Raw genomic sequence first — 27,405 nt, forward strand, 5'->3', positions numbered from 1 at the left:
TTTTCTCAAGGCTCTAAACATCTTTTGCCGTAGCTGCATCACTAAGAAAAACGCTCAGACGCCTGCGGTTTGGTTCAGTGGTTTTATTTTCTCTAGCACACAGCAATACAGTAATAGCTACAGTGACCATATATACACACACACCAAAAACGTACTTTAAATTTAAAAAAACAACCAAACAAAGAAAAACAACCCACATTCTATTAAAATAACTGTTTTCTGCTTGTGGAAAATAGAACGACCCAGTTTTTCCATAGAGATTTTAACTGCACGTGTGTCTCAGTTCAGGCAGCAGGAGAGTCTCTGTGATTCTATTTCAGCCTTTGAATTCACAGCCTGGGCTGTGTTTTATATAAACATAAAGGAGTTGCATTCCCACAGCACACGTGGCATCACATTTAGGGACAAAGGATGAGAGAAACCGTACCAGCACCTGATCCCCACAGGCCAGGCAGGGGAGAACTTGAGAACTTCCACACTTTTGCTCTGACTCCTGCTGCCCAAAATTGAAACCACTTCTGTACAAACACAGGCCAAAACCATTAGAATATGTTACAGAAATAAACCAAACCAAAACTGATTCCAGCATTTTTGCCTATTCTGTTCACCTGCACCTAGCACAGGCACTAAAGGCAGCTGTAACAGCATAAAAATTAAGGTCTGTACCATTATTAAGCTACAGATGGATGCACAAAGCAGACATTTACATTTATTATCCAGAGTAGCCAGGCACATTAAAAACTGCTGCAGAAAAATATGCACATAAAAATAAAGGGCTGCTTAGAGGCACTGCCCCACCAGTTTGCCAAGCATTGAGTATTTCCAACACGAGTACATTGCAAAAGATGCAGATTCTACTTTGTAAGGCCAACAAAGATAAACAACAAAACAAACAAACCAGCCCAGAACAAACAGAACAACCAGCATTTTGTCATCCTGCTGATACAAAACTACAGCAAATTTTAGTCTATAGCCTTCTTAGTTATCAGTTCGGACAGCTGCCTGTCATGGACATTTCTCCATTAATGATCAAAGAGCACTGAATGGATGGAATGTTTGTGTACAGGATACAGACATTTCTGCTCTAAAGGCAATTTTTTTTTTTTTATTCCTAAATTAGCAAGGGGTAATATGTGGATATTTTAATAATCAAAAGCCAGCCAAGAACCCACTGGAAACACTGAAAATTGTAGATTTATTTCCATTATTTAGTCATTAATCTTAAAATCTCCTGAACAACAGCAGGCTACCTGCCCACTTCCTGTGTCATATCCAGAAAAGAGAAATCCAGCTCAACTGGCAGCTATTATGGCTGTAGGCTAACAGAAACCAGCAGTGAAAAATTCAAAGCAAACTGAGCTCATCCATGTCTGAAATCCCCCAGGACTACAGAGATGCCAGATTTCTGTAGCAGCCAGGATTGCACTGCAGAAGGTGGAAGCCCCACAGGCTGAAGTGCACAGTATTTATGGAGTTTTCCCACACCACAGGTGAACACCATGCTCAAGCCCTAAAAAGCCTGCTAGGACACAGGGATGCATTAGAAGAGCTGACAGAAGTACACCTTTCTCAACCCTGGCTTCAAAGGAAGCACAGAAAAGAGGCATATTCACTTTTCTGTGAGCAGAAAAGTAAATCTCAATCTTGCTAACCTGAGGAAAGGCTGAAGGAAGAGAAGCTAAGTCCACTGGGTGCAAACCTCATGTGGTACCCATTTCCCAACTCCTAAAACCCCCTCAAATCTCTCAATTAATTGAAAACATCTATTTCTGAGGTGATAGAATGGTTCCTGGCTTCCACTGTATGACAGACCAACAGACTGTTTTAATGTGTCATACATGGTATTATCAAACATTTATCTTGTTGTTCAAGCTTTTTATTCAGCTGATGATTTGAGGCAGTGGATCAGAAATAGGTGCTAACTGTTTTATTTCTGGGGTTTTTAAAGCTAGCTAGTAAGATAGCATAATTCTGATATTTATTCATCATTAAAGAACTTTGACATGTTCACCTTCCCTGCAAATGCAGATTTATTTTACTATTGGTTTTTTCAACCTTCTTCCTTCAGTGACATTCAGGGTGGTTAAACATATTAAGACTGTAGGCTTAAACTACATACACTTATTATCTTTAACACCTTGCTTCTCTAGATATGCTACCAAAGAAATTTTCTTATTTTGGATTTCTCAGCTTTAGTTCTTGCAAAAAAACAGCACAGGTTTGTGTGCAATCACACTGAACTAGAGGTAGGCAGCTCTCCCACTCAGCTCATTTTCCCAAAGTAAATCAACACTTTACTTCAGGAAGCTTTTGTAGGAAATGACTGTTTATCTCAGCCTGTAGCACTCCTCCCCCTTGAAATCAAACAGGCTTTAATACACCTTTGTCACTTCAGGCAGCTTAAGTGGGATACAGCACTGCTTTTAAAGTCCTTTTGATGGGATTCCTAAAGTTTTGGCAATTTAAGAGCTGGACTTCTGTTGCTGATTTGAGAAACCAGTGAAGAGCAACTCGTATCAGAATGGATGAAACCAGTCAAACATTTGATGTAAACACTTAGGATATGGTTTTACATCAATTTGTTTGCAGTAGAAACCAACTGGAATATGACATAGGAATCCACAAGCTACTGAGAGAACCAGCACCACCACAAAGGATGGAATGGACTTATCTGCCTTTCTGTATAAACCAGGTGGATGCAGAAGAGATGAGTTTTTACCAATAAATATATGCTAACCATTACATGTCTTGTCCTTGTTTTACTTTGCTCACTGTGCTTTGTATCCACTGATTTTAACTGTGCTAAAATAAAAACCACTGTTGTTTTACTTCTGTAAACCAGCAAAACCAATGAAGTAAAAAACATCACATATAATTACATACAGTAAATAAATTCAGTAAAAAAACAACCTACCCCCTCCCCCCAAAACAATACAAATAATATAGATTTGGCCATGTTTTACTAAGTACCACTTTCCAAGTACCATAAGCAATGCTAAATCCCAAGTAAAAAAAATACAATTAAAAACAAACAAAACTCAAACAAACCCCAAATTTTACAGTGTTCCTTTCTATCAGGCAAGAAGGGAGGGAAGTACACAACAACAAAGCACACCAACAAAAATATCTAGTCTATATCAAATGTACCTTTCCAATAAGGAAATTCGTAGAAAAAAACCTCTACCACTTATAATTTAACACCAAGGTGTCTTCCTGGCAACCAGGATTACAAGTTTATGCTGAATACAATCTTATGTTCAAATACTGAGATAAGCAGCATTATCCCAAATCCCAGGAGAATGCCAGCATTCTGTAACAGGAAGTATCCCCACCGGCTACATCCATGGTCACTGGCATCATTGTGGAGCATTTCAGGTACCTAAACAAACAAGGAGGTGTTAAATACCTTCAAAAGAAACAGCTGCTTCAAATCATTAATTATTAAGCTGTGCTACACAAAATTCAAACAGGTCTAGGTACTTACCATATCCACAAGAGCCACATACATGAACAAGCCAGCAGTAAGTGCAAATATCCACATTGAAACGTTGTCTGCATAATGACCAATGAGGATCCCAGTGGCCATCCCAAGGTAGGCCAGCATAGCTGACAGAGCGTTGTAAAGCACAGCTTGCTTGACAGTCATACCAGCTTTTAGGAGGACAGCAAAATCTCCTATAACAGGGGAAAAAAAAAGCCAAGACAAAGTTTTTATTCTTGGGTAGGTACTGCAGTGTTGTCTTATTTACTAAGCTACTTTTATGCTGGTATTTGCCTTATTTTTTTTCCTTCATAAAGTCAGAAATCACTGAGGGACAGAAATTTAAAGGGTGCACATGAACAACAACACAGCAGCAAATACTGTAAGTTTATAATTTTAAAGTCTTTGCATTTGGGAAAGAAGCAGCTTCTTGCTGAATCACAGAACATCCTGACTTGGAAAGGACCCAGAAGGATCATCAAGTCTAACCCCTGGCCCTGCACAGGACAGCCCCAAGATCACACCATGTGCCAGAGAGCATTGTCCAAACACTCCTGGAACACTCAGCCTTGGTGCTGTGACCCCTTCCCTGGGGAGTCTGTTCCAATGCCCAAACACCCTCTGGGGTGAGGGTTTTCACCCTCTGGTTGAAAAACACTGTCCCAATATCCAACTTATATCTTTCTAGACACAACTTCAGGCCATTCCCTTGGATCCTGTCACAGGAGAGAAGAGATCAGTGCCTGCCCCTTGTCTTCCCCTCATGAGAAAGCTGTAGAGTGCAATGAGGTCTCCCCTCAGTCTCCTCCAGGCTGAACAGACCAAGTGACCTCAGCTGCTCCTCTAATGGGTTCCCCTCCAGCCCCTTCCCCATCTTTGTACCCCTCCTTTGGATGGTCTTGAATAGCTTCATATCCTCAAGCAGTTTGAATTTAAACCACCACTGTAAAATGCTGTAGTACCTGATATGCCTGAGTGTTCCTACAGTAGAATATTCCCACTCAATTGCATATTCAATTTATCATCCTGTAACTGCTCTTTGTACTTGTAATCTGTTTTATAAATTTAATGTCATTTCTTTATTAATTTCCATAAATGATCCTTAACGTCTTATTTATACTTGATGGAATGATAGACCACCAGCCAGAAACAGATTTTCTGTAATTCAGAAAATATTTTTTCTAAACCGGAGGAATGTAAGCTTATTATTTGAAAATAAAATGGATTCTTTATAAGTTATCTCCAGTTAAAGTAAACAAAAGCAATTTTCAAAGCTGATTTGAGTCATTTTTTACAACAGCTTTTCCTATAAGCTATTGCAAGATGAACTGGTATATTGCTTAGCATTAATAACTGTTCAATTTTATTCCCAGCTAACCTCAACTAGTTCCATTTGTTTCAATTTTCCTATGCCACTTCACATTCTCTGGTAAAGAAGGTATTTCCTATCAAATCTTCTGTTCTGATTAAAGAAGTATGATTTAAATTTTAAAAGATTTTTGTTATTTCTAAAACCAACAGAACAGTTGAATCTAAAATTATCAGGTTCATAAGATGAATTTACTTCCTATATCTGAACTAACAACATTTAGTATGTGTAATTAATACAAGTTCCATGATTACTATGAACAAGACTCAATTTTTCCCAACCCATAAAATCAGGTATGGTTTCTCCATAATGTATTTCTGTATAATACTACTGTACAAATATATCACACTGTTTATGTAGAGAGAGTTTAAAGTTTATGCATACTGGTTTACAAGCTCCATTAAATGAAACAATGTTCTCCCCTCTGGGGAATAAAACCCTCAAAAAAGTGAAAGCAAACTCTTCTTCCTTCATTCTATACACCAAGTGTGACTGTAACCATGACATCTGAGAAATAAACACCAGTTGCACACCCAAAATGATTTGACAACTGGAAAGATCAGCTTTGTCTCAAATTCAACTAAGCACATCCATCCTGTCCTCACCAGCTGCCCTTCAAAAGGGCCAAATACTCAACTCATATTGTAAGACATGACAATAATCTCTCATGGGACTGCACATGAATTTAAATCACTTGAGCTTGAAAGACAAACTGTTTCCAGAAAGATTTCCAAGTAGTTTCAAGTTTAATTTAGAGCTACAGCAGTTCTTTGCAAGACTTAATGAAAAAGCAGCAAATGTTATGCAGAAAGTACTTTGACTAATCATGACCTTCTTTTTAGCAGCACAAGCAGGAGAATAAAATTAAGGAGAGATGTGAGAAAATTCTGTCATGCATTCTCCTGCAATTCACAGCTTATGTTATATACAAGGAGAATAAAAACTACAACTAAAGTAGACAGAAAATGCTGTAATTGCAAGAGACAGTTTTAACCAGAGTAGCTGAAATATTTAGATTTTTAAACTACTAATTCAATTTAGAAATGATTAAACAGTCTTGAAGTAAATCAGAGTATCCTTGAACAGAGAACCTGATAAAGTTGTCTGATCAAATTTCTCTTCTCCCACATGCACCTGTAAGGACATACACACACTGCATATGGAAATGCTGGGGGTCTTTCTCTCTCACAGCACTGGGGTCTTACCTAGTTCATGAGGTAATTCATGGCAAAATACAGCCACAGAAGTGCTTAAACCACTAGATAACCCTTCAGTAAAGGCTGCTCCTATGAAGAGACAGGAAAAAAAAAACAAAAAGCAAACAAAACATTACTACATATTCAGAAGTGCAGAAGCACTGTTGCACATGCTTGTGTCATATTAGCACATATATTTCACTCAAATTTTAACTTGTGGAAGCATTTAAAGTTTAACTGAACAGTTGTTTATGATCCTTAAGTCACAAAATTCTTCTTCAGAATCTTGCTGTTAAAGTAAACCACATTTCACTACCTTATTTCTGAACTAAGCCAAATGTACCTTTCACCATAATCCTTCCCCAAAAACGCAATAAATGGAAATACTGTCCAAAAATTCTTTTTTATTTAAGATACAAAGGGAACAAAGCAGCTCAAGAGTCAGACACTTTAGGAAAGGAAAGTCAAGACAACAATAAGAGAGGCTACAAAATCACAGTGATGGATTGATTTCTAAGCAGCTTGCTTTAAGGTAAATACCACAGCAGGTTGCTTTGAAGTGGAGAAAAAAAGCCCAAGAACCACAAAAACCCCTTAAACTAGTCCAACAGTCCTCATCTTTCTTGCCTTCTCTGCTCCTCCTGTTGCTTGCCATTTTTCTCATTTGGCAGCAGCCCAGGAGGACGCAGCACACTGCAGAGCTGCAGCACAGCTCACACACGGCATGTCAGGGCCCCAGCTGCATGGAGAGCCTCTCCAAGGTGCACAGCCACATCCAGCTTCCCCTTCAGCTGCTACCAGGAGCCTGCCAGCACACCAGATGCTGCCAACAAGCAGTCAAAGAGGCACAAAGCCATGTCACAGCGGCTGGCACACAAGGGACCCAGGAGAACTGCTCCCAGAGGAAGCACTACACTGGCAATGACTCCACTGGAGACAATCCTTTTTTTTCACTGGGGAAGCTACCTGTTGATCAACTCTTGAGGGACCCAGCTATCCAGGTCTTCAAGTGCAAGAAATGACGGATGCTCCTCCCTGAAGTGATGACAGCAGCAGCACCATTTGCCTGGGATGTGTGCTGTGGCATCCAGGCAAGAGGATGCAGGATGTGGTGAGGAGGCACCTTTGTGGTGACAAATGGGATGGAGAGAGTCTTCAGAAGAGGTTCTACAGAGGCAAAGGCCAAGCCCATCAGACTACAGAGGGAAGCAAGACCAAAGTAGCACTGGAACAGGAAACATGAACTGGAAAGGAAACAAGAGATGAGTAACATTTGAAAACAGTGAAGTCTGGCAACAGGAAGACTCTTCTGTTCCCACTGCAGCTCACTAGCCCAAAGAACATGGTCATGACCCTGGCAGCAGTGAGAGGATAAGTGAGTCCTGCCTTGCCCAGCAGTTCAGTACATCAGATTAGAAGTACAAAATGAAAGAAAAGATTTTTTTTTTAGTGATAGGAGATTCCCTCCCATGCAGGACAACGACAGACCTGCTGACCTGTTGCCAAGGGAAGTCCATGGGTTTCCCAGAGCCTGCCTGATGGATGCTGTGGAGACACCACCAAAGCCTGTCTAGCCTGCCATGGCTAGACATGCCAGCTTTCTAGAGGCACAGAATACAATTCACTTTGGGTTTTTTTGGCTACCTCCATGAAGGGGTTCCTTGGCCACAGAGAGCTCCAGTATAAAAGTATGAGTAAACTGTGGTTCCATGTGTCTATTCAGTTTCTTGGTCAATCAGAGTAACACTAGGAATAAGGTTACAAATCATCTAACCAAGGAAAGGTGGTGGATAAGGCTACCTATGAACATAGAATATCACCACTCCCACAAAGAGTCTTCAGCTGTGGAGGTCACACAGTACTGGACACACAAACCAGGATGTTCCTTAAGTGTATTGGTCATGGTTTCCTACTACAGAGGATACAAAAACCAGCCGGGATTAGCATTGTCAATTGACCTGCTGCTCAAAAACAAGGAAAAACTGATGGCAGATACAGCAAAAAATGACATCTTGTGAGCATGAGGTAACTGAGTTCAGGACACAGGAGGAGGCTGGAAGAAGAAGAAGCAAAACTAAGACTCTAGGCTTTAGTGAAGCAGATTCTGACTTATTTAAGGAATTGCAGTGTAGGGAATGAGTCAAAAGAGATAATGTGGCCAGAAGGGATGGCCAGTTTGCAGAGCACAGAAATAAACAAACAAACAAACCTGTTTGTGCAGGAACACTTGCAAAAGATGTGCCTAGCTAAGCTGTGTGTTATTAAGATTTAAATTATATTTTGAATCTTAATAACAGTAAGTAATTAAGATTCAAAAAGGAAGCACTCAAGAAATAGGAACAAAGACTGGGAACTTAGCAAAGAAGCCAAAAGCAGTGGAACTAAAGGGAAGAAGACCAAAGCCCAGCTTCAACTAAAACTAGCAAGATTCCAAGGATAACAAGAAACAGTTCTACAAGAATGTTAGCTGAGAAACAGAGTTCATGAAAAATTCGCATCTGTTGATAGATGAGGAAGGGAATAAACAGTAGACATAACAAGAGGCAAAGCACCAGCACAGCCTTCACCTCAGTCTTTGTCAACAAAGCCAGATCCCAGCTCCATTCCAGAAAGAAAGAGACAGCAAACCACAGAAGCAACAGTTCAGAGAAATGCAGAAAAACCTGGACCTGCTCAGGTGCACCCCAGGATGGGACTCACCTGAGGGTACTGACAGAGTTACTAGTGTGACTAAAAGGCTGCCGTTGATCATGTGTGGAAAACCATGGCTATAGAAGGCCCCACTGGAGCTCTGGGAAAAGGATAACATTATTCCCATCTTTAAGAAAGGACTCAGGAGTGGTCAGTGTCATCTCAGTTCCTTAAAAGATCATGTGGAATATCCTCTTAAAATCCCTCTCCAAAAGCTGCATCCAGCTTGAGGAAATAATTGGTCATACAGATAGTGAATACAACAGAACTTCAGCAGGATTTCTGACACTCTCTCCTACAGCAGTCTTTTCTGGGCAAAGAGCAAATATGGGCTTGCACACTGACTGGACTGCTGGGCCAACAGGGCCTGGTGGCTGGTAAGAAATAGAGCTCACCAGGACAAAAACTGCAACCATTTTCTTCAGTATCTTCACTAATGATCTGGATAAAACAGATGGCACCAACAGAAAATTTAAGGGAAAGCAGGGAGAAAGTAAGGGCTGAGGTGACACACCAAGCACGAGAGCTTTAGATAAGACCATAGCAGACTTAATTCTTATGAAGTTCAAAGAGAAAAAGTAAGAAGTAATTAAAGTACAAGTTTAAATAACAAGAATATCTCTTTTTATTTATTCATTGCTAAAAAGAAGTCCTGAAATGTTAACAAATTGAAGATGAAATTAATATATCTGGCATTATCCCCTCTCAAGATGCTGATTTATCTTAAAATATACTTTTAAGACATGACTTCTCTCAAAAGCTGAAGGAAAAAAATATCTATGCAAGACTAGTATAAAAATAGTGTTCTGCATTTTACTTATTTAGTTGTAATTACACCTAAAAGTTCAAATCACAGATGATCCTTTTGCACAAATGAGTCAGATGCAACAGTTCCACGCCTTAATAAAAAATAAGCACTTTTAAATCTTGTTCCTACATAATTAGCACAACAGATTTGAGGCAAAAAGTAACGAATGGAACTTATGAATAACAAATCACATGAAGTGAATGAACTTAAATGAAGGGTTATGCTGGCTAAAGTTATCTTTACAGAAGTGTTCACGTCTTCTTTAAAATACAGATTAACTACACAAGTAGCATTGGCATTTTCACAACACCATCAATTTGATGGTTTCCCATAATACTTGTAAGCACATACAGAACTGAAAGAAACCCATATTTCCATTAGCCTGAACAAGCTACACAGCAGGACTTCTGAAAGCTATTGCTCTCACTTGTTCAATAAGCCTTTATTAACCTCTCTCATACTTTTCCCTTCATAACTATAAAGTCATAGCTCCTTCCCAAATCTCCCTAATGCCAAGAGGTAATTGATTCTGTGTCATTTGTATGCAAATCTTCCTTCTACCACATTTTTCACTACTGATCCGCTCAAAAATTTACATTTCATGCTTCAACTTTCATCAAAAATGAGATTAAATCAGAAAGTCTCTTTTCACATTACACTTTGAATTGACTGAATCTGAACAACTGCAAATATTGCTGTGAGAAAATAGTTATTATTGGGTTTCCTCTTCAAACAAGAATGATTTTTTTCCTACAATAAAATGTACAGAAAGACTGATGCTGCTGAACTGCCTCCAGTATGCTAAACAGCCTGGAAATTAATCCAATACCTGTAAAGATTGGTCCTAAATACAATAGTCAAGATCAGGAAAGATTAGCATAAGTGCTGAAGATTATTGATTTGACTTCACTTTCTGTGACTTACTTTAACCTTTTAAATTCAATATACCTGTAATCTAGTTCTCCTTCTAAGAAAAACATGACAGAGTTCCCAAACCTGACCTCCCAGACAGAAGTCCAAAACAAAATACTCAATCTACTGTTTTTGTGATAAAGTACTTTCACTGAAGCATTATCAAGAAAGACTGAGCAACCAGATGCATTAAGGGGAAAACAGGGGCATGAACTCAGCAGAAACAAAATGGTTTTTTACAAGTAAAATAACTGTTTATACCTGTTCCATTTTTTAAAAAATGGACTATTAAGCTCAACTTTAGGAGCAAGGTTTTGAGTATAGTATGATCACTGTTTCAGAAAATAAAATTTTCAGGCTAAAACAGATTGAAACCAGGGCCTCATCTCCCTATCCTATCCATCAGTGCTCTGGAGGAATCCTGATGTGGAACCAGTGCCCAGTACAGGCAGGCAGGCAGATATGCCAAGTATAGAACCTGACCCTGCTGCAACACAAGAGCAGATCAAAGAGAAAAATAAATAAATCAGGCAATGGTACCAGTGGCCTGACAGAAGTGAAAAAACAGTTGCTATGTTGAAAGATACAAGCTTGTCCTAAAAAGAACTAAAATTTTAAAAAATTGCTGAGCACTTGCAGGCACAAACTTAATCTTAAATATTTTTATAAGCCTAGCTTTAGTTTTGAAACATGTTAGCTTTAACTCTCCAAAAGCAGGAAATGACGTCCAGTTTATAGATTTTGTAAAGAAACAGAGCTGCAAACACATAATTTCTGTTTCACATATCACTTACCTCCAGTTTGTTAAGCTAGAGATTTTTCTTACTTTTTAAGATGATGCTCTGAGAAAAAAGTTCAGACTTTAAAGATCCTCTGCTAATTAGCTACATCCCTAACAGAGGTAAGAGACAGCTAGAAGACTTCACTGCCTTCCCAGCATGCGCGTTAGCACTCACCAATTGCCAGCCCATCACTAAAATTGTGCAGCCCATCTCCCATGATGACCATCCAGGCCAGCGTTGCGATCCCCGCGTCCTTCAGCTCCTCGCGCGAGTAGCGCTGGCTGTGGCTGTGGGGATGGTGGTTCTGGTGATGGTGGTGGTGCAGAATGTGATGGTAGTCGTGGTGGTGGTGGCTTAGGTGATCTGTCTGTCCCAGAGTATCGTGCAAGTGAGAATGGCATTTGTTTCTGCAGCCCCTGGACACGTATTCGTTGTCAACCTCCTCTTGATGAGAATGAGCTATCATCACTTCTTCCTCCTCTTGTACTGTTGGCTGCTGAGAAATGAAGTTTGATGGATCCTGAGAGTCTGTCCCTAGATAGCCCTCAGGCCCTGTTACAAAAACCCAGAGTACAATGTTACACATTTTTAAAATCACCTAAGAAGCAAAGATACAATAAACAGTTTGGCTATGTGAAGCAGCAAAGAAGTTTAGAAGTTGAGACTGATAATACAATTTCCTGAACCACAAGATTTTTTGGAAACGTTTCTACAACTTATTCAGATTTTAGAGATAATTCCCAATAGGTGAAATAAGGAAAACTTTTAGTTTCTGTCCCCTACTACTGAAGCAGCTCTTACATTACGGACACAAATGCTTCCTAAAAGGCAAAAAATCTTTTCCTCTAAGACTCACTGCAATTTAAACAGCAGCAAAAGGCTCCAAGTCCCAGTCTCACAGCAAGAAGACTGTTAGTTCAATTACTTCAGAAAAATCAAGTATCTGAGAAGCATGTGCCATTTACTAATCTCAGGGCTGAAGAACAAGGATGTGGAAGAAGATTATGTTATAGATAATTTTGGAAACTCCTGTATTTCAAAAACAAATACAGGCACTTGAGTTTAACACCTGGAAAATAAACACTAAAAAATAAAGTTATCAATATAGACCATGAAATACCCTCATATAAACATTGCTGACACACCACAGTTGGTTCTTTTAACTAACTGCTGAAACTTGATAAATTTTTCCTCTGCAAGTAAATGAATAAATATTTTTTTCTACATCACAGACAAGTATTTTATTACTTATAAAATTACTCTGAAAAACAGAACATCTCTTTTATCAACAACAGCTAACAAGTAACTAGTCTGGTGTGTTTTGGTTTAAAGCATGATGTTGGGGATAACATGGTCATTTGCACTCTGAATGTTGAGCTTCAAGTATTGTCTCCAATTTTGTAATATTACATTTATAAATAAATAATCAAACTAACGAAACCCAGAAATCTAAATGAGTGATGCATATAACATCTAGCAGTCTAAAGAGAAGTGTAGAAAGTGTAGGTGTATTGCAGCTTTCCCAGAATGACTTCAGCTTCTGCTGCTAAAATGAAAAGGCTTTAAGTTCCCAAACTGCGAATTCACTACTTGTAACCCACTGATCCTTTTCAAAGGAAAGCAGCAAATAGACCTAGTGCTCCACATAGCAGCAGACAGACAGGTTTTGCTCTGAAAATAATTCAAATAGGCAGTGTTCCAACCTACAGTAAGAAGCAGATCTACGAGCTGCCATCAATCAGGTGTTTTTTAAACAGTGCTGCCACAAAGCAACAACTGTGTGATATTAATGAGACTTACGATCATCCGTATCCAACTTTTCTTCATTCGTTGAAAACTTCTTACTTTCTCCATCATCTTCATTTTTTTTCTTATTCCAAAAGAAAATACTGCAGTTACAAATATTTTACTTATTTTTCAGGATATACATGAGCAACATTATATTCACAACATTTATGCAGCCTGCACAGAAAGAGGACAACATGGATGCCATATAAAGATTAGAAACCTATTAAAGTAGGATGACAAAGGTTCTTCAGGCTCCATAGGAGGGGACAAAACACAAAACAAAACAAAGAAGATCATAAACAAACAAACCAGCCCACACACACAAATGCCCTACATTTCTCACAAGAAATAAGCAGAAGATTTTCATCTCATCTGAGAAGTGACATGCATTCAATGGTGACTAATTTCTTCTGCTCATTCTTTTCTATGATAATGTCAATATAATGTTTTTTTATAATATACAGAAGGAAAACCAAGTAAAATCTCTCCTCCTTGCCAACTAAAGTCTGTATCACAACAATTTGTGATCAGTGACTCAATATCTTGGAAGGCATAATTAGTGTAACAGGAAATCCATTCCTTGTGGCTGGGAGGAGACAAAATTCTTGCTCTGCTTGAAACTCCTCATGTTCTTTCCTGTCAAATAAATTTGACTAGAGATAGGGAAACCTCACAGTTAGTTTAGCTTCAGTATAAACCACACCAACACAAGCTCCCATGATCAAAGAGCTTACATGGCATCTTCCCTGCAACTACTGCCTTAATGACCAATTTAATGAGAAAACTAAACTGAGATTATCAGTCTTTGAGGTAGCCTAGCAATTACCTATTTTTAAACTAAGTAATTAGTATTTACTAACTTTCCTCAAGCAAGGCTTAGGATTGGTTGGAACCAGATGACCTTTAAGATACCTTCCAAGTCAAACCACTCCATGATTCTAATCTGTCACTAACTTCTGCTTAATTTTTCATATTGAGTCAATTTTGATATAATTCTTTATTCCTGGCTACACAGGCCTTTAAAGAACTATTATGAGTAACTGGCAAGTTACCAACACTAATACCTGCTAAAATTCAGTTATTTACCTTACACATAAAAAACAGCATAACAATCTGAGAGCTGCATTTTGCATTTTTGGGGGAGAGAAGGGAAAGCACCAAGAGGCTTGACAGACTGTTTCCTCATGGAATGCTATTCCATAAAGTCACTTTCTAGAGTATACTTGGATTCTTATTTATGTAAGAACTTACTGCCAACCCTTACCTGTCTGTGCAAGTGCTCTCCTCGATAGCAGTACAAAAACTGTACAAACTTATTGCATCCAGGATTAGAATTAAAATATTAATAAAACCAGTTCAGAGAGTTATAAATGTCTCAAGATGTCAGAAAGCAGTCAGTAATGAAGTGAGTTCCTAAATCACTCTGTTAAAATTGAAGATGCAACTGGACATTTTCTTTTTAAACAATTCACTGCAATGTCAAACCCTGTACTATATTGTCTGGTAATGGAGATAGCAAAGAGCCCTTAATAAAGGTTTAGAAGTGTATGCGTCCCTAATAAAAACAACATTCTAATACTAACCCAGTCAGCCATTGCTATTAAATCAAAAGATATATGATATTCATGGGACGTTTTTTAGTAAGTGTTTTCAGAAATGATAATGTAATACAATAGAGTTTCAGAGTAATAGTCTCCTTACCTTTTTCTTCTTGTCTTTAAATTGTTTTATTAAAGTGATCAAATGCTCCACTAGAAACATGAAGTACAAGCCTCCAAGGGCTGTAAGTCCTTTCCATGTAGAATCCAGGTAAGCATTCTCCTCTGTACTTTGAAAAACAAGATGTTTGTACATAGAGCCTTTTTGGTCAAGCAGAGGCTTTTCGTGGTGATGGTGATGGTTTCCATGAGACTAAGGGGAGAACAAAAAGGGGAAAGTCATTATATTCAAAAGAAATGTAATGTAAGAAACATAAAGGGTATTCTTCACAACATTTTCCTCAAGTCTGGAGTCCAGACTTGACAATTTTCACAGGGCAAATGCTCTGCTTACAGACTCAATTACAAAGGAATCTGTTGGTTGGAAATTTGTTGATAGGAAGAAACCTTGCAAGGACTGAGCACAGGCCTACACACTGAAGCTGCATGGACACTGCTTAATCCAAGGTGTACAGCTGCTCCCACACAAACTCCTGACACCATCAAGGAATCCACATTTTAAGCAGTGCTCATAGCCAGCACACCAGTTAGCCTCCCATCTAAGAAATCTCATAGATGTAAAACAATTTTTTTCTACAAGAAAGTTGGCTGTAATTTCTTTCCTTAAAGAAAGTCTGACACTTTCCCTGTCCTTACTGGATACAGGTATGATCAAAAATAAAAAACCTTTTTGCACATCTCATTAGCACGTGATTAGACTTACATAACCTTACATAGCAAGTGCAAAATTAATTGAAAGAAAAACCACCTTGTAGATTACAGGCAGGACTGAGAAACCACAGAATCTGCAGTCACTTTTATCCATTTTATTTGAAAGCTGAAACAAGCTACTTTTGCAGGGGGAGAACGTCTGTTTAAGAACCTCAAGAAAGGCAGAAATTTAGCAATCATATTCCCATTTCATTGTCCCTATTACATAACAGCAATTCCAAAATCCATCAAGTAGTATTTTCCCCAGGACTTCAGAAATGATGGATTCTGGTAAAAAAAAGAAAAATCACAATGGGTAAGCCATCAACATAAGTGGCTTGCAACAAAAAATAGTTGATTATTCATTTCACATTTAAAGTGTTCAGTGAGCAATTTCCACTACCTCTGAAGTCTGTTAAACTGGGGAGGGGGGAAAAAGGGGCAGCACTGCAATAAACCACTAGGAAAATTTATGCAAAATTCTCGCATTCAAGGAACAATACAGGGACGTGGCAGTACATATGAGTAAGAACAGGAAATAGAGAGTGGGATAATGCCATGAAGCTCTTGAATTTTTAAAGACTGTGAAATGAACAATACAGATGTTCCAAATGGAAAACCTTTCTATCAAACAACCTGCATAACAAGGTTGAGAAATGACTCATCAAATGGGTACGAACTAATAGGGTACTAATACATAGAGTTGTCAAGTTCTCTGCTTGGAGATAATGAATGAAACAGTAATTAATACTTACATGTGGAAGGAGGTGTAAGAAGGCATCTCCACTCAAGGTCCCCACAGCCAGTGCCACAAGAAAACTCAGAAGAAATTTGAAAAACACTCGATTCATCAGTGGTACCAATATAACACCCAGCAAGGAAAGAAAGCTGATGACAGAGATGGATATAAAGCCACCAATCCAAGCTGGCCAAAAAACAAAAAAAAGGCAACAACAATAAGTAACAGCTGATTACATGACTTTGTTTGCTTAATGTTTCTGTTATCAAACACACCTGATCAGTCAATTAATCAGATGTTAACAAAAGGTATGCCACAAAGATTTCTCTCTAATCTTAGTGAAGTACCAGAAGAAAACAACACTTCTTACAACTATGAAATAGGTTTCTTGGATTTTATAACCAACATAAATATTTATCCATTAAGCTTTGATGTTACAAAAAAACAACCCAGCCTACCTATTTGCAGAGAAAAACTTTTTGGAGGAGTTTCAGCTTTTTCACTGGTAGCATGGACTATGCAGTACTTGCCATCAATCTGATTAATAAGAGCTGGGCAGAGATAACTAAATTCTGTAGCAGTCAACAATACTTGAGTGCCTATTCCATGAGACTGCATCAGTTTGGATGCATTGGAGCACTGTGGAAAGAGACAAGTTAAAGATTAATTAGAAGCAAAATACCACAATACATCTTAAAAGGACTGCACATGCCACATTAATTGAAATGCAGTGGCAACACATGAAAGCAGCTCTATCAACACAACTCAAAAACTGGTAACAAACCCATTTAGTAAAAAATGTACTTCCACCCCAACCGTGCCCCAGAAAGCTGGCTTGGGAGTCAGGATAGACGACATGTAATTATTACTCATCCTCAGCACAAATGGGTCAGATGCTTTGATGTACAAACAGAAAAAGCCTAACACTTTTCAGTCAGTTTTAAAGGCCACATAAGGAAGCATTAACAAGGCCAAATACCCTTTTGTAGCAGTGACTGCTGTGGAACGTCTTGTGCAGAGCACGTTGTACATATCTCCCTCGAGTAAATAGCTTCCCACTGTACAACCCACACATAGTCTCAGTGGGTTTAAAGAACAGCAGAACTTCTGCTTCCACAGTGCAGAACACAGCAACAACTTGTGAATTCAGCACCCACCATCGCATGCCGCACAACACCCACTCACAGTTACCTGGCATGGCTGCAAACACTAAGATTCTACTTGCTTTTTAAAGCCTTTAATGGAAAAGGATCTGACTGTTTAAGAAAAATGTCTACAACCCAACTATACTCTTTATCAGTGCTAATTTTATACTATTTTAAAGTAACATGTGACACTTTGCCACAATCTTTTTCAGAGATATTTACATACAGTTTTTAAATGGAGAGGGAAGGTGTTAGAGGAGGATGGTTCTACACTATCCCAATGTGAGACAGCTTTGATAAGAATCACAGTACCTTAACTTGATTTTTTTACTTTCACTCCATTAATAGGAAAACAAGACAGATTCCTGATCTAAGGCAGAACTGCAAGTTTAAAACTGTAGATGTTTTTCAGGTTTAGTATCAATTTATTTAATATTTAGTAACAGTTAAATATATAAATAATAAATGCATTAAACCAAGTGTATGTTTATACTTAATTTTCCTCTGAGCTTGTGAACATAACACCATATTCCCTCAAAATGTTCAGTTCCAAGGAACTGCTTGCATGTGTTTGGCTATGGGTATTGTTACACCACAAAATTTGCAGCCAGGTAAACAATAAGCACCTGAAAAATAAACCATGACAACATTCCTGGTGGATCTGGATTCCTGAGAATTCAACAGAACCAGCCTCACCTCTTGCGTGTTCTGTTTTTTCAGCTTGGAATAGAGGTAGCTCCCTCTCTCCAGCTCCTTGGGAGAAGCACGAGACTCGTTTGCCTTTGTGGCACCCGGCCAGGTGCCATTGCGGCCCCCTGTGACATTAAGGGCACCAGGGCCAGCTGCAGCCACACGAACAACAGGCTTGGCTTCCCCGGGCTGCACGTCCTGGAGCTCGGCGTGGCCGCCCGCGGCAGCGATGACAGACACTGGGATCTCATGGAGCGCGTTCTTGCTGCGCACAAAGTTCTGCTGCCGCTCCACGCCCTCGGCCTTGTGCGGCTCCTTCCCGTGGCTGCTCCTGTGGTCTTTGCTAGCATCAGACTCGTGGCTTGGACAAGCAGTCTTCTCAGAGGCTTTACTCAATGAAACGTGATTATGATGAGAGTGATGGTCGTGGTCGTGATGGTCATGATTGTGGTCATGATCATGATTGTGGTCATGATCATGGTCGTGATCGTGGCTTATTTTAATCCTTTTCATTTTATCTATACCTATGTTCTGTAGCAGTTTTCTAAACCCATCAATTGACAGAGAGTTGTTTTCTCCATAACGATTAAAAAGTTCTTGAAGGTGCAACTTCTGTATCAGTCCTGCCAAGTCAGTATTAACACCCACTGTCTTTTCTGGAAAAGTTCTCTCTGATGTGTGCACAACAGTAGCCGTCTCCACTCCATGGTGATAACTTTCACACAGCAGTATGGAAAATGATACAATGAAAATAACTGATACCGTACTCTCCATTGCAGCTCCCTTTCAGCACTGAAAATCCAGAAAAAGAGGAAAATTTAAATAGCTTGCACAAAACCAATCACGTTATCCTCTGTAACACACAATCATAATTTGCTTAAACAAAAAAAACACCACAACAAACAAAACCAAACCCTGCTCAAAGTACCAATGCAGCAAGAGACATTTAAATTTCTTACACATTCAGCACTTCTCCCAGATGCGTTGCCTCGGGCACAGAAGAAGCTGAATACCACAGTGAGGTCACTGGCCATGAACACCTCCCCAGGTGCCAGCTTGCCTTTGTTCAGCTCCGCCTGAGTCACTGCTGACAGGAGAGCCCTCAAGGGTGCACCAACTAAGTTCTAGGTTAGGGTCTTCTCGTGCTTAAAAGAAGCCCTGCAATTTCTGTCTGAGCAATGCATTAGTCAAGATATGTAGTATAAATTACATATTCCTGCTTAAAAACCGAAATTTCCAACCCTTCATCACTGGATTTCCCAGAGGTTTTGGCAAACCAGCTGGGCGAGTGTTTCCAGCACTCCACAAAAATTTGGCTTTTTATGCTGTCACGCTCTGCCTTTGTTTTAACATTAGTGTGGCACGGCTCCTTTCACTTGTTCCATTGCTGTGGACCAGATGCTCACAAGTGTGAGCGTTTGTGTGTTTCATCCCACAAATACTCCAGCAGGGCTGCGAATTAACTGCTATGGAGACTGCGAGCAGGGCGGTGCTGCCTCAGCCCTTTTCAGGGCAATGAGGAGAACCTCTTTTTTCAAAAGTATTAGTCAGCCTGGAAAACCCCATTGCCGCCGCTAGAAACAAACGAGGGGATCTCGTCATTGCCCATAAGTAACTGAGGGAGGAGTGCCACAAGGATGGATCCCGGCTCTTCCCGGCGGTGCCCAGCAATGGGACAAGAGGCAACGCGCAGAAACTGATGCACAGGGAGCGGCCTCGGAATATGAGGAAGAACTTTACTTTGCGGGTGACCGAGCACTGGAACAGACTGTCCAGAGAGGGTGAGGAGTCTCCCTCCCGGCAGAAATGGAACACACGAGCTCAAGAACCGTCTGGGCGCAATCCTGTGCCACGTGCTCTGGGATGACCCTCCCGGAGCAGCGCGGCTGGACCAGACGTTCCCCCCTGGTCCCCCCCAGCCTGTCCCACCCCGCGGTCTGTGCCCCGCAGCAGCCGCTCAGCGCCCGCGGCCCCCGCGGCCACCCCGCGCCGGCGGAGCCGGCCCCGGCCGCCTGCGCTGCCCTGAGCGCGGCGGCTGCCGCGGGGCCCGGGCCCGGCACATACTCCCCACGAGAGGCTGCCGCAGCAGGAGGGGGAGGAAAAGCAGCCCGAGGTTACCTCTGCCGCCGCCGGGCCGGGCTCAGCCGCACCACCGCTGCTGCCCGCCCGCGCCGGCCGCGCCGCGCCCCTTCCCTTCGCTTCTTTCCTTTTCCGGGTACGGCGGCTCCAGCGGGGCGGGGCCGCCTCACGTGGGGCCCGAGCGGCCGCGGCCTCGACGGAGCCGCCGCGGAGCCGCCCCCGGAGCCTGCCGGGGGGTCCCGCCGCTCCTGTCCGCCGCCACGGCCCGGGACAGAGCCCGCAGCAAGGAGGAGGTGGTCGGGAGGAAGGCTAGATCCCGGGAGGTTCCCTGTTTGAGAAGTCACTGACGTTTGGATTTAGGGTTTCGCGAGAGGTGTGAATAATCCCCAAAGAGTTGAAAGGATGAGAGTCAGAGAAGTCTTTTCCTCCCAGAAAACGCGAGTCATTTAGGGCTGGCAGCGTTGGTTTGGATGATGGCGCTGGGTGTGGTAACGTTCCCTGCGGGCTTGGAAAGGGTTTCGTGCAAGGATTCCCGGTGTTACAAAGAGTGCGTGTGTGGGCAGGCCAGGGCCGGGATCGGGCTGGCCGGCTGTGAGCCAAGGGTGCGGTGAATGGCGAGGGATGTCGGCTTTCCACGGCATCCACAGGGCCTCTGCGGTGAGCGCTCTTTGCTCAAACCTGTCATTATAGTTAATGATCTGGCAGAAGGATCACTCTGTGCACCAGTGGACAAAGACAGTAAGAAAGGACTGAGATCACCATGGAGAAAGGCTTGACACTTAATAAAAACATGATGTTCTCTTCTGAAAAAAACATACTGTATTTTTCAAATGTTCCTTTGCTGTACCACATAACTGGTCATGAGACCTTCACTGCCCTGAGTCCCAGGCACAGGCTCTCTTACACTTCCCGAATCTTTCTCCAACATTTCTAGGGTTTTTCTCTCTATCACCACACAATTAATATTGCTGGTAAAGTGGGTGCAGTTCTGCTTACCCATGCCCACTGCCTCTGAATTTGGCCTCTCTTGTGTGATCAGTTGCCAAGGTTTTTCATCTTGCTAGAGTGTGAAGGCAGCACTGAATCCTGCCCTGGTATCTGGCTTTACTGATGACTTCGGAATGTTATGACAGTGATTTAAACTTACCATCCAAACCATTCTCAGCCATTTTTCTCCTGCTGCCTGCACTCCTGACAATGCCACCTTGCTCACCAGTCAGGAGGTGACAGATGTCTCTTCTTTATGTCTAATACCTCCCACTCGCTGACTGAATTAAACCTCTTTGTTCATGAGTTCAGCTGACTGAAGGACAGAAGGGAAGTATGCGTTGTGAACAACTTCAGAAATAGAGAGCAGCACGTCAGAAGGTTATGGATTTGTTCCATGCACTCACTTTTGAAGTATTGAAAAAATTCTGTGTCATTCAACCCTACTCTTTTTTTTTTCTCCCGAAGGAAGAGAGGAAGGCTATAAATGCAGGAGTGAATAGGGTTTGTGTGTTTAGATTTTTTTTTGTTTAATGCTAATTCATTTTGCATGAATACTATTTACCAGATGCCTTTCTATTATTTCAGTTAGACAACATTTATGCCTAAGATGCTAATGTTAGGCATTTTGTTGTGGATTGTTTTCTTTTTTTAATCTTTTGAAATTACAGCTGCTACATGATGCAGCCTCATTTTCTAGCCTCTCAAATGCATTGACTGCCTCTGTTTCATTGTGTCAAATCTGGAGTGTCCCCTCCCATCTTGTCAAGGTCATTTGCAAACCTAAGTGTTGGAGCCTATGTCACGCAGGACAGATCTTCAGTGCTCTTTACCTTTTTTATTTAATTTGAGTAGTTAACATCCATCAACTAGGCAAAAAAAAAAAAAAAAGAAGAATCCATTACAGTAATAACAATTCACCTAAAACACTTATTTGCAGTAAAACTTGAGGTCAGGCCTATTTTACCTGAACTGATCCCAGTAGGTTTATCTTACGGTAAAATTAAAGTACTTTAATAATTTTTTCCCATTCTATCATTTAGTGTTTTAGTCTGAATACATATCCAGCCATGGGCTCTGGAGTAGTTACAGTGATTACATAAAACAAAGGTCTTGGTGACCCTTGTGGATGGTTTAATGCATGTAAAAAAAAATCTCTCAGCCCTGTGGACAAATGGGAAGCATTAACTGGAGAGTTGGTGGAGAGCAAACCAGGCAGCAGTTTGATTGCTGTCTTAGTCCATCATAGAACTGCATCTTAATATAGCCTGTGGATCCAGGCCCCTGTTACAATAAGGGTATGTTTGGAATTGAAATTATCATCTTCACTGGCATTTTTGGGGGGTTGGTTGTTTGTTTTCAGGAGGGAAAATGGATGAGGAAGAAGAGGATGGAAGTGGAAAAGCTTGTGAAATAATACCAAATGTTTAACTGATGTGATTGGTGTTGCCCAAAAATGCCTTGATTGCTGTGCTGAGTGTGTGCCAGTGCAAATGCCTCAAGACTTACCAGTTGGGAACCATTAAGGAGCTGGTGCAGTTCCAGTCTCTTAGCGAGGCTCTTTCACAGCTGTCTTGTGTGAGGTCAACATTATGCACTTAATGGAGGTGATGATGGGGAAGTGGGACTGAGCATGATGCTGGGAACCACCCTTAAGTGGCCCTTCTAAGCTTCTACCCCTAAAAGTTTTATTGAGATTTGGAAAGTTTTTTATTTCCTTGCCTTTTAAGTTTTTATGGAGAACAGCTATGTGATTAGAGATATGAAATGTTTTATAAAATAAATGAGAGCTCTGAAAGTTAAAAAATTCGGTTTTAGTTTAAACTGCAAAGTTTTTAGCATAACATTTCTGGACAGCTGAAACCTCACACAAAACTCCCATCTCTTTCTTTAAAATCTCCAGTAATCCTTCTGTTCTATTAACAACACTTCACAATTGTAAAGAAATCCCTGAATCAGGAATTCCTTGTTAGTGTTCTAATAGGTTCCTCTTTTCAGTACTGTGCTGAACAACAAGTTGGCAATTACATATTTGATGTTATTGTATTCTAAGCCCTAAAAGTACATTTTAATGTAACAATGTCCTTTGTTTGTTAGTATGTGTGTTCTATGGTGGTTTTCAAAGTCCTTAGAATTCTCTTTGGAAAAAACAAAATTGGTATTGCTGGTCATGTCTCCCAAATGGCTACAGATTTTCTGCAACCTATAAGCTGAGCTTTGGAGGGGAGTTTTGGTTTCTTTTGTTTTTGTTTTGGGTTTTTTAATTAGCATAAATACATAGCTGTAATTTCTTAAGTAAAAAAACCATATATGAATATATGGCAGTACAGAGTTCTTTATGTAAGAATCTCCATGACCTTCCTCTGTGCTCCTGCCTTTCTGTAGTGGCTCATTCTCATGTCAACAAATTCTTTTCTGAAGACATCTCTGAAACAGTGAGGTTTTAGCTGAAGAAATAATTATCTGGAAGCTTCACAGCAAGAGCAAGGATCCTTTTGTGCTGTGCTTAGCTGCACAGATGTCTGGGGAGGCACTAGCTGCCAGGGTGGGGTTCTGACTTGTGTCATACATTTTCTTTCAAAGCATGGCTATAGACATGACCTGCTTGCAAATAATTTCTGAAGAATAAGCCCTGAAATGATGGAAATAGTAAAGAATAGAAATAAAATATTAAAGTTAGGCTATTTGCCCCTGAAGAGGGTCTTTTGCCTTTAGCCTGATCTGTCAGTTATTGAAGTCTGTGGAAAAACTCCCTAGGGATTTGAACATATGATCACAGATACTTACAAACAAAAAACCTTGCAGTTTGGGTCTGCTGCAATTTTTGTTTTCAGTAATTTTGATTATATTTTGTGTTCTTCAATGCTTATGATGCATGTAGAATATCAGTATTGAAAATAATTTGTAAACTGTTGAGCTGTGCTTGATAATGTAATGATATAACACAGCAAAGTGTCTTTGCATAAGCTATATGAGAGGTTATCAGAGGCTCATTGCCAAGAGCACAGAGGAGCAGTGACTTGAGGGGAAACTCCAGTTACCAATTTGCTGGGCAAGCATGAGGGAAATGCCCTGATGTCATATAGAAATGTCAGAGGAGGAGGTTCAGCCTTGGGACCAAGTGTGAAATTCACCAGACAAGTTAATGGAAGAAGCTGGCTGGATCATTACAGACATCCCATCACCCTGAGAGGGACATTGAAGCCATTATGGAATGCAGGGACAGATTCTTGGGATTATGCAAGGCTTAATATAAAGTGTTTGGGAGAAGGACTCAGGTGATTTGAGAAGGGACAAAGACAAGATAGGGAAGAGATGACAATAAGGGCCAGTTGCAAGCCTGCTAGTAAGTAGTTTAACATGGTCTGCTGCTTTCCCAGCCTTGTTACTGAACTCCATTGGTAACTTTGTGGATGAGGGTCTGTCTGTTCTGTGTGGATGGATAACTAAGTGCAGTGGCTGGAGGGGGCACCAGGAGTTTCAGGGGCCCTTGTTTGTTATACCAGCTGCTGGAAAGACAAATGTGTGGAGGATTAAGTGCCAGCAGCTGGACAGGTGGCCATAAGTGTGGCATAGGTGTCTGTGTGCTGAAGTGACAGCAACTGGAAAGACTGGAGTGTGTGCATATTGGGTGGGTAGGAACATCAGTGTGTGTAATTAATCACTAATGAACATTAAGATGGAGGTCCAAGCCAGCTGTTGGAGGGACCCATGGAATTAGGGATGAGGCTGTGAGAGAGCCTGTTTGTACATGAGGCAAGTATCAGGCCAGGAGATTGGGAAGCTGGTTACAGATTGGCTAAGCCCAGAGAGAGCCACAGGATGTGAGTGTCAGTGTGTGCAAGTGTGCACATGCTCCAGTGGGTCTGGGAGCCAGCAGCCTGTGTGGCTGTGGGCCTCAGGGGCTTTTGTGTCCAGGTGCCAGCAACTGGAGACACCAGAAGATCAGGCAGCCAGTAACTGGACAGATGGAGAGTCTAAGAGCAGCTGCTGGAGGGAGCTGTGCTATATCCATGTGTGCATTCCTTGCTCAGAGGCTTTCATCCTAATCAGCCAGATGGGGAAACAGGATGTGGGTGCCAGTGCTGTTGGTGATTGCACGAGGGCTGTGTTTTGGTCTGTGTATCTGTGTGGCTGGCCCTGTGTGGGTACAGTGCACCTCCACCCTATTTTGAGAAAACCTGCTCAGCCTCACTGCTGTGGGAATCAGAGCAGCAACAGCCTGGTCTCTACTGGGTAATTGTTGTTTGGGTTTTGTGGTGGTATTAGATCTCAGATGCAGAAAGGCTGAGTTTTCAGGAAAAGAGTGTAAGCAGCAGTAAAGTATACCAGAAAAGAATATGGAGAAAATTAATAAGAAAAAAAATACATAAACACTTCCAAGAAGCCTATTCAGAATTGCAGAAAAATGTACTTTGTTATATATACACAGTACAATAATATGCAATAATTTTATACATTCTTGTAGGTGCTATTGACTGAAAGATGCTGAAGGAAGAGTGTAACAGCATTTTTTCATGCATGGCTTGCTTTTCAATAGCTTATGTTATTATGTATCTTCACAGGAGACTTTACTGCATAATTAAAAGATATCCCAGGATGGAGATTCTGTTCCTTTGTGCCATAGAAATATAATAGTTAAAGTGTCTGAGTACACATCTGGTGCTCAGAGTTTTTATTTACTTCTGGAAGTTGCCAAAGAGATTCTGCATCATAGAATGTGCACGTTTCATGTGTATCTAAAATACAGGGGTAGCATTTATTTAATCAGCAACTTTCAGCTTAGTTAGAAAAAGTTATATTTAAACAACACAGAAGCAATAGCTTCCTCATTTTTTGTTCCTTTTTCACACATTTGATTGTGTAAATAGAAGCCTGAATCTCAAATGCCCTGGCTCAGTCAACAAAGGTGGGCTGCCAGCTTCACTGAGTTAGCACTGGGCTCTCAATACTCATTGCCTTCACTTTTTTACCTGAGCTAATGTTGCAACACTCACTTGCAATGAGAAAATTTGTGGTGAAGAATGTTTGTGGTAGCAGCATATTCTCCCCAGTTTTGGGTGCAGTGTCCTGTAAAAGGGATGTTGCACTAGGATGACCTCTGTTGTGGCTCTTTTATTTGGGCTGAACACAGGACTGGATTTATGGCTGGCCACCCTTCCCTTTTACATAGCCTGCTTCTTTTTTTGTACCCTGCTTTGCTTTGTCCTAACAGAAAATGATGCCTCTTTACTTCGTGTATTTTGAAAATGGATTGTAATAATGGAAGCCATAGCTGCTGAAGGTATTTTAGAATAAATTTTTGGAGTTCATGTTACTTTGCAGAGCTAGGGCAGTTAAAAGCTGGATTCAAAAAGCATGTATGAGCGCTGCAGTTTTTGCTGTATTTCATGGTCTCTGCTGAGCACAGAAGATAATTGGAAGGCACACATTTGGGAAGTTGTCTTCCTAATCCCAAATTTAAAATCAAAGGTTTCAAGCCCATATGCCTTTGAAATCACTGAAGCTAATGAGTAGTCAGCATCTCAGAATCTATGCCTGCTTTTTTATATTCTTGAGTCCAGATACAGTGTTCCCAAGCCATTTTAAAAGCCTGTCTTTAATGTAAGCTTGAGTTCTGACCAGTAAAGCTTTGATGAGTGCCATTAAGGTAAAGTAAGCAGTAAAGCTGTTCTGACACAAAGGCTGAGTCACAGATAGAGTTGTTTATTGCATAATTATGCATTAGAAGTATTGCTGTATTTCTCTTTGTCACTTTGTGGAAAGAAGTAGCAACGTGTGTGTTGGTGTCCTGGGGTGACATTATGATGTTTGTATCCCCATTCCTCTGTTCTGTGCCTTTAAGACCGGCTCTGAAGAGTGGAAGTTTTGTTTGGGTTTCTCTTATCAGGGACAGAGAGAGAGCGTACATCGGGCTGGTTTTTTTCTCTTCTTGCTTAGCTTGCTGCTTGGCTGGCTTGCTTTTCTGCTCTTGCTTCTGCTTCTGCTCTGCTTTGCCTCTGCTTATTAGTTAGTTTAGCCAAACAGTCCACATTCCGTCCGGGACTGTTTCTCCTCTCCTGTTCCTGTGACCATCTCGAACCTGCTCCGGACTGGGACCCGGGAACACCGAAGGTTTGGCTGCAGCAGCTGTCCCAGCGCTGGAAGGACTGAGAACAGAGCAACCACCCCCGAAAGAGACTTTCTGATTTTGCCATCTTTCTCAGAGCGGTGTCATCGGGTATTGTTCATTTTGTGCTGGGGGTGCTGTGTCTGTCAAATAAACAGGTTCTTTCCACCTCTCTCCGAGGAATTTTTTCCCAAACCGGTTGGGGGGAGGGGCCGTGTGGG

At 41.0% G+C, this 27,405-nt stretch overlaps 1 protein-coding gene across 1 annotated transcript; it reads right to left on the bottom strand.

Annotated features, from left to right (window-relative positions):
* Window positions 1–68: 68 nt before the first annotated feature.
* On the bottom strand, window positions 69–20,191 carry SLC39A6 (solute carrier family 39 member 6). The gene is made up of 10 exons (XM_064705667.1): window positions 20,128–20,191; window positions 18,016–18,801; window positions 16,633–16,813; window positions 16,191–16,360; window positions 14,729–14,938; window positions 13,040–13,109; window positions 11,414–11,791; window positions 6,056–6,136; window positions 3,485–3,675; window positions 69–3,379 (listed from the first exon to the last, which is right to left on the bottom strand). The coding sequence occupies exons 2-10, from the start codon at window positions 18,781–18,783 to the stop codon at window positions 3,227–3,229; spliced, it is 2,202 nt and encodes a 733-aa protein (XP_064561737.1). The 5' UTR covers window positions 18,784–18,801; window positions 20,128–20,191; the 3' UTR covers window positions 69–3,226.
* Window positions 20,192–27,405: the final 7,214 nt, after the last annotated feature.

Source organism: Zonotrichia leucophrys, chromosome 2, assembly GCF_028769735.1.
Source record: "Zonotrichia leucophrys gambelii isolate GWCS_2022_RI chromosome 2, RI_Zleu_2.0, whole genome shotgun sequence".
In the NCBI taxonomy this organism is placed as follows: Eukaryota; Metazoa; Chordata; class Aves; order Passeriformes; family Passerellidae; genus Zonotrichia; species Zonotrichia leucophrys.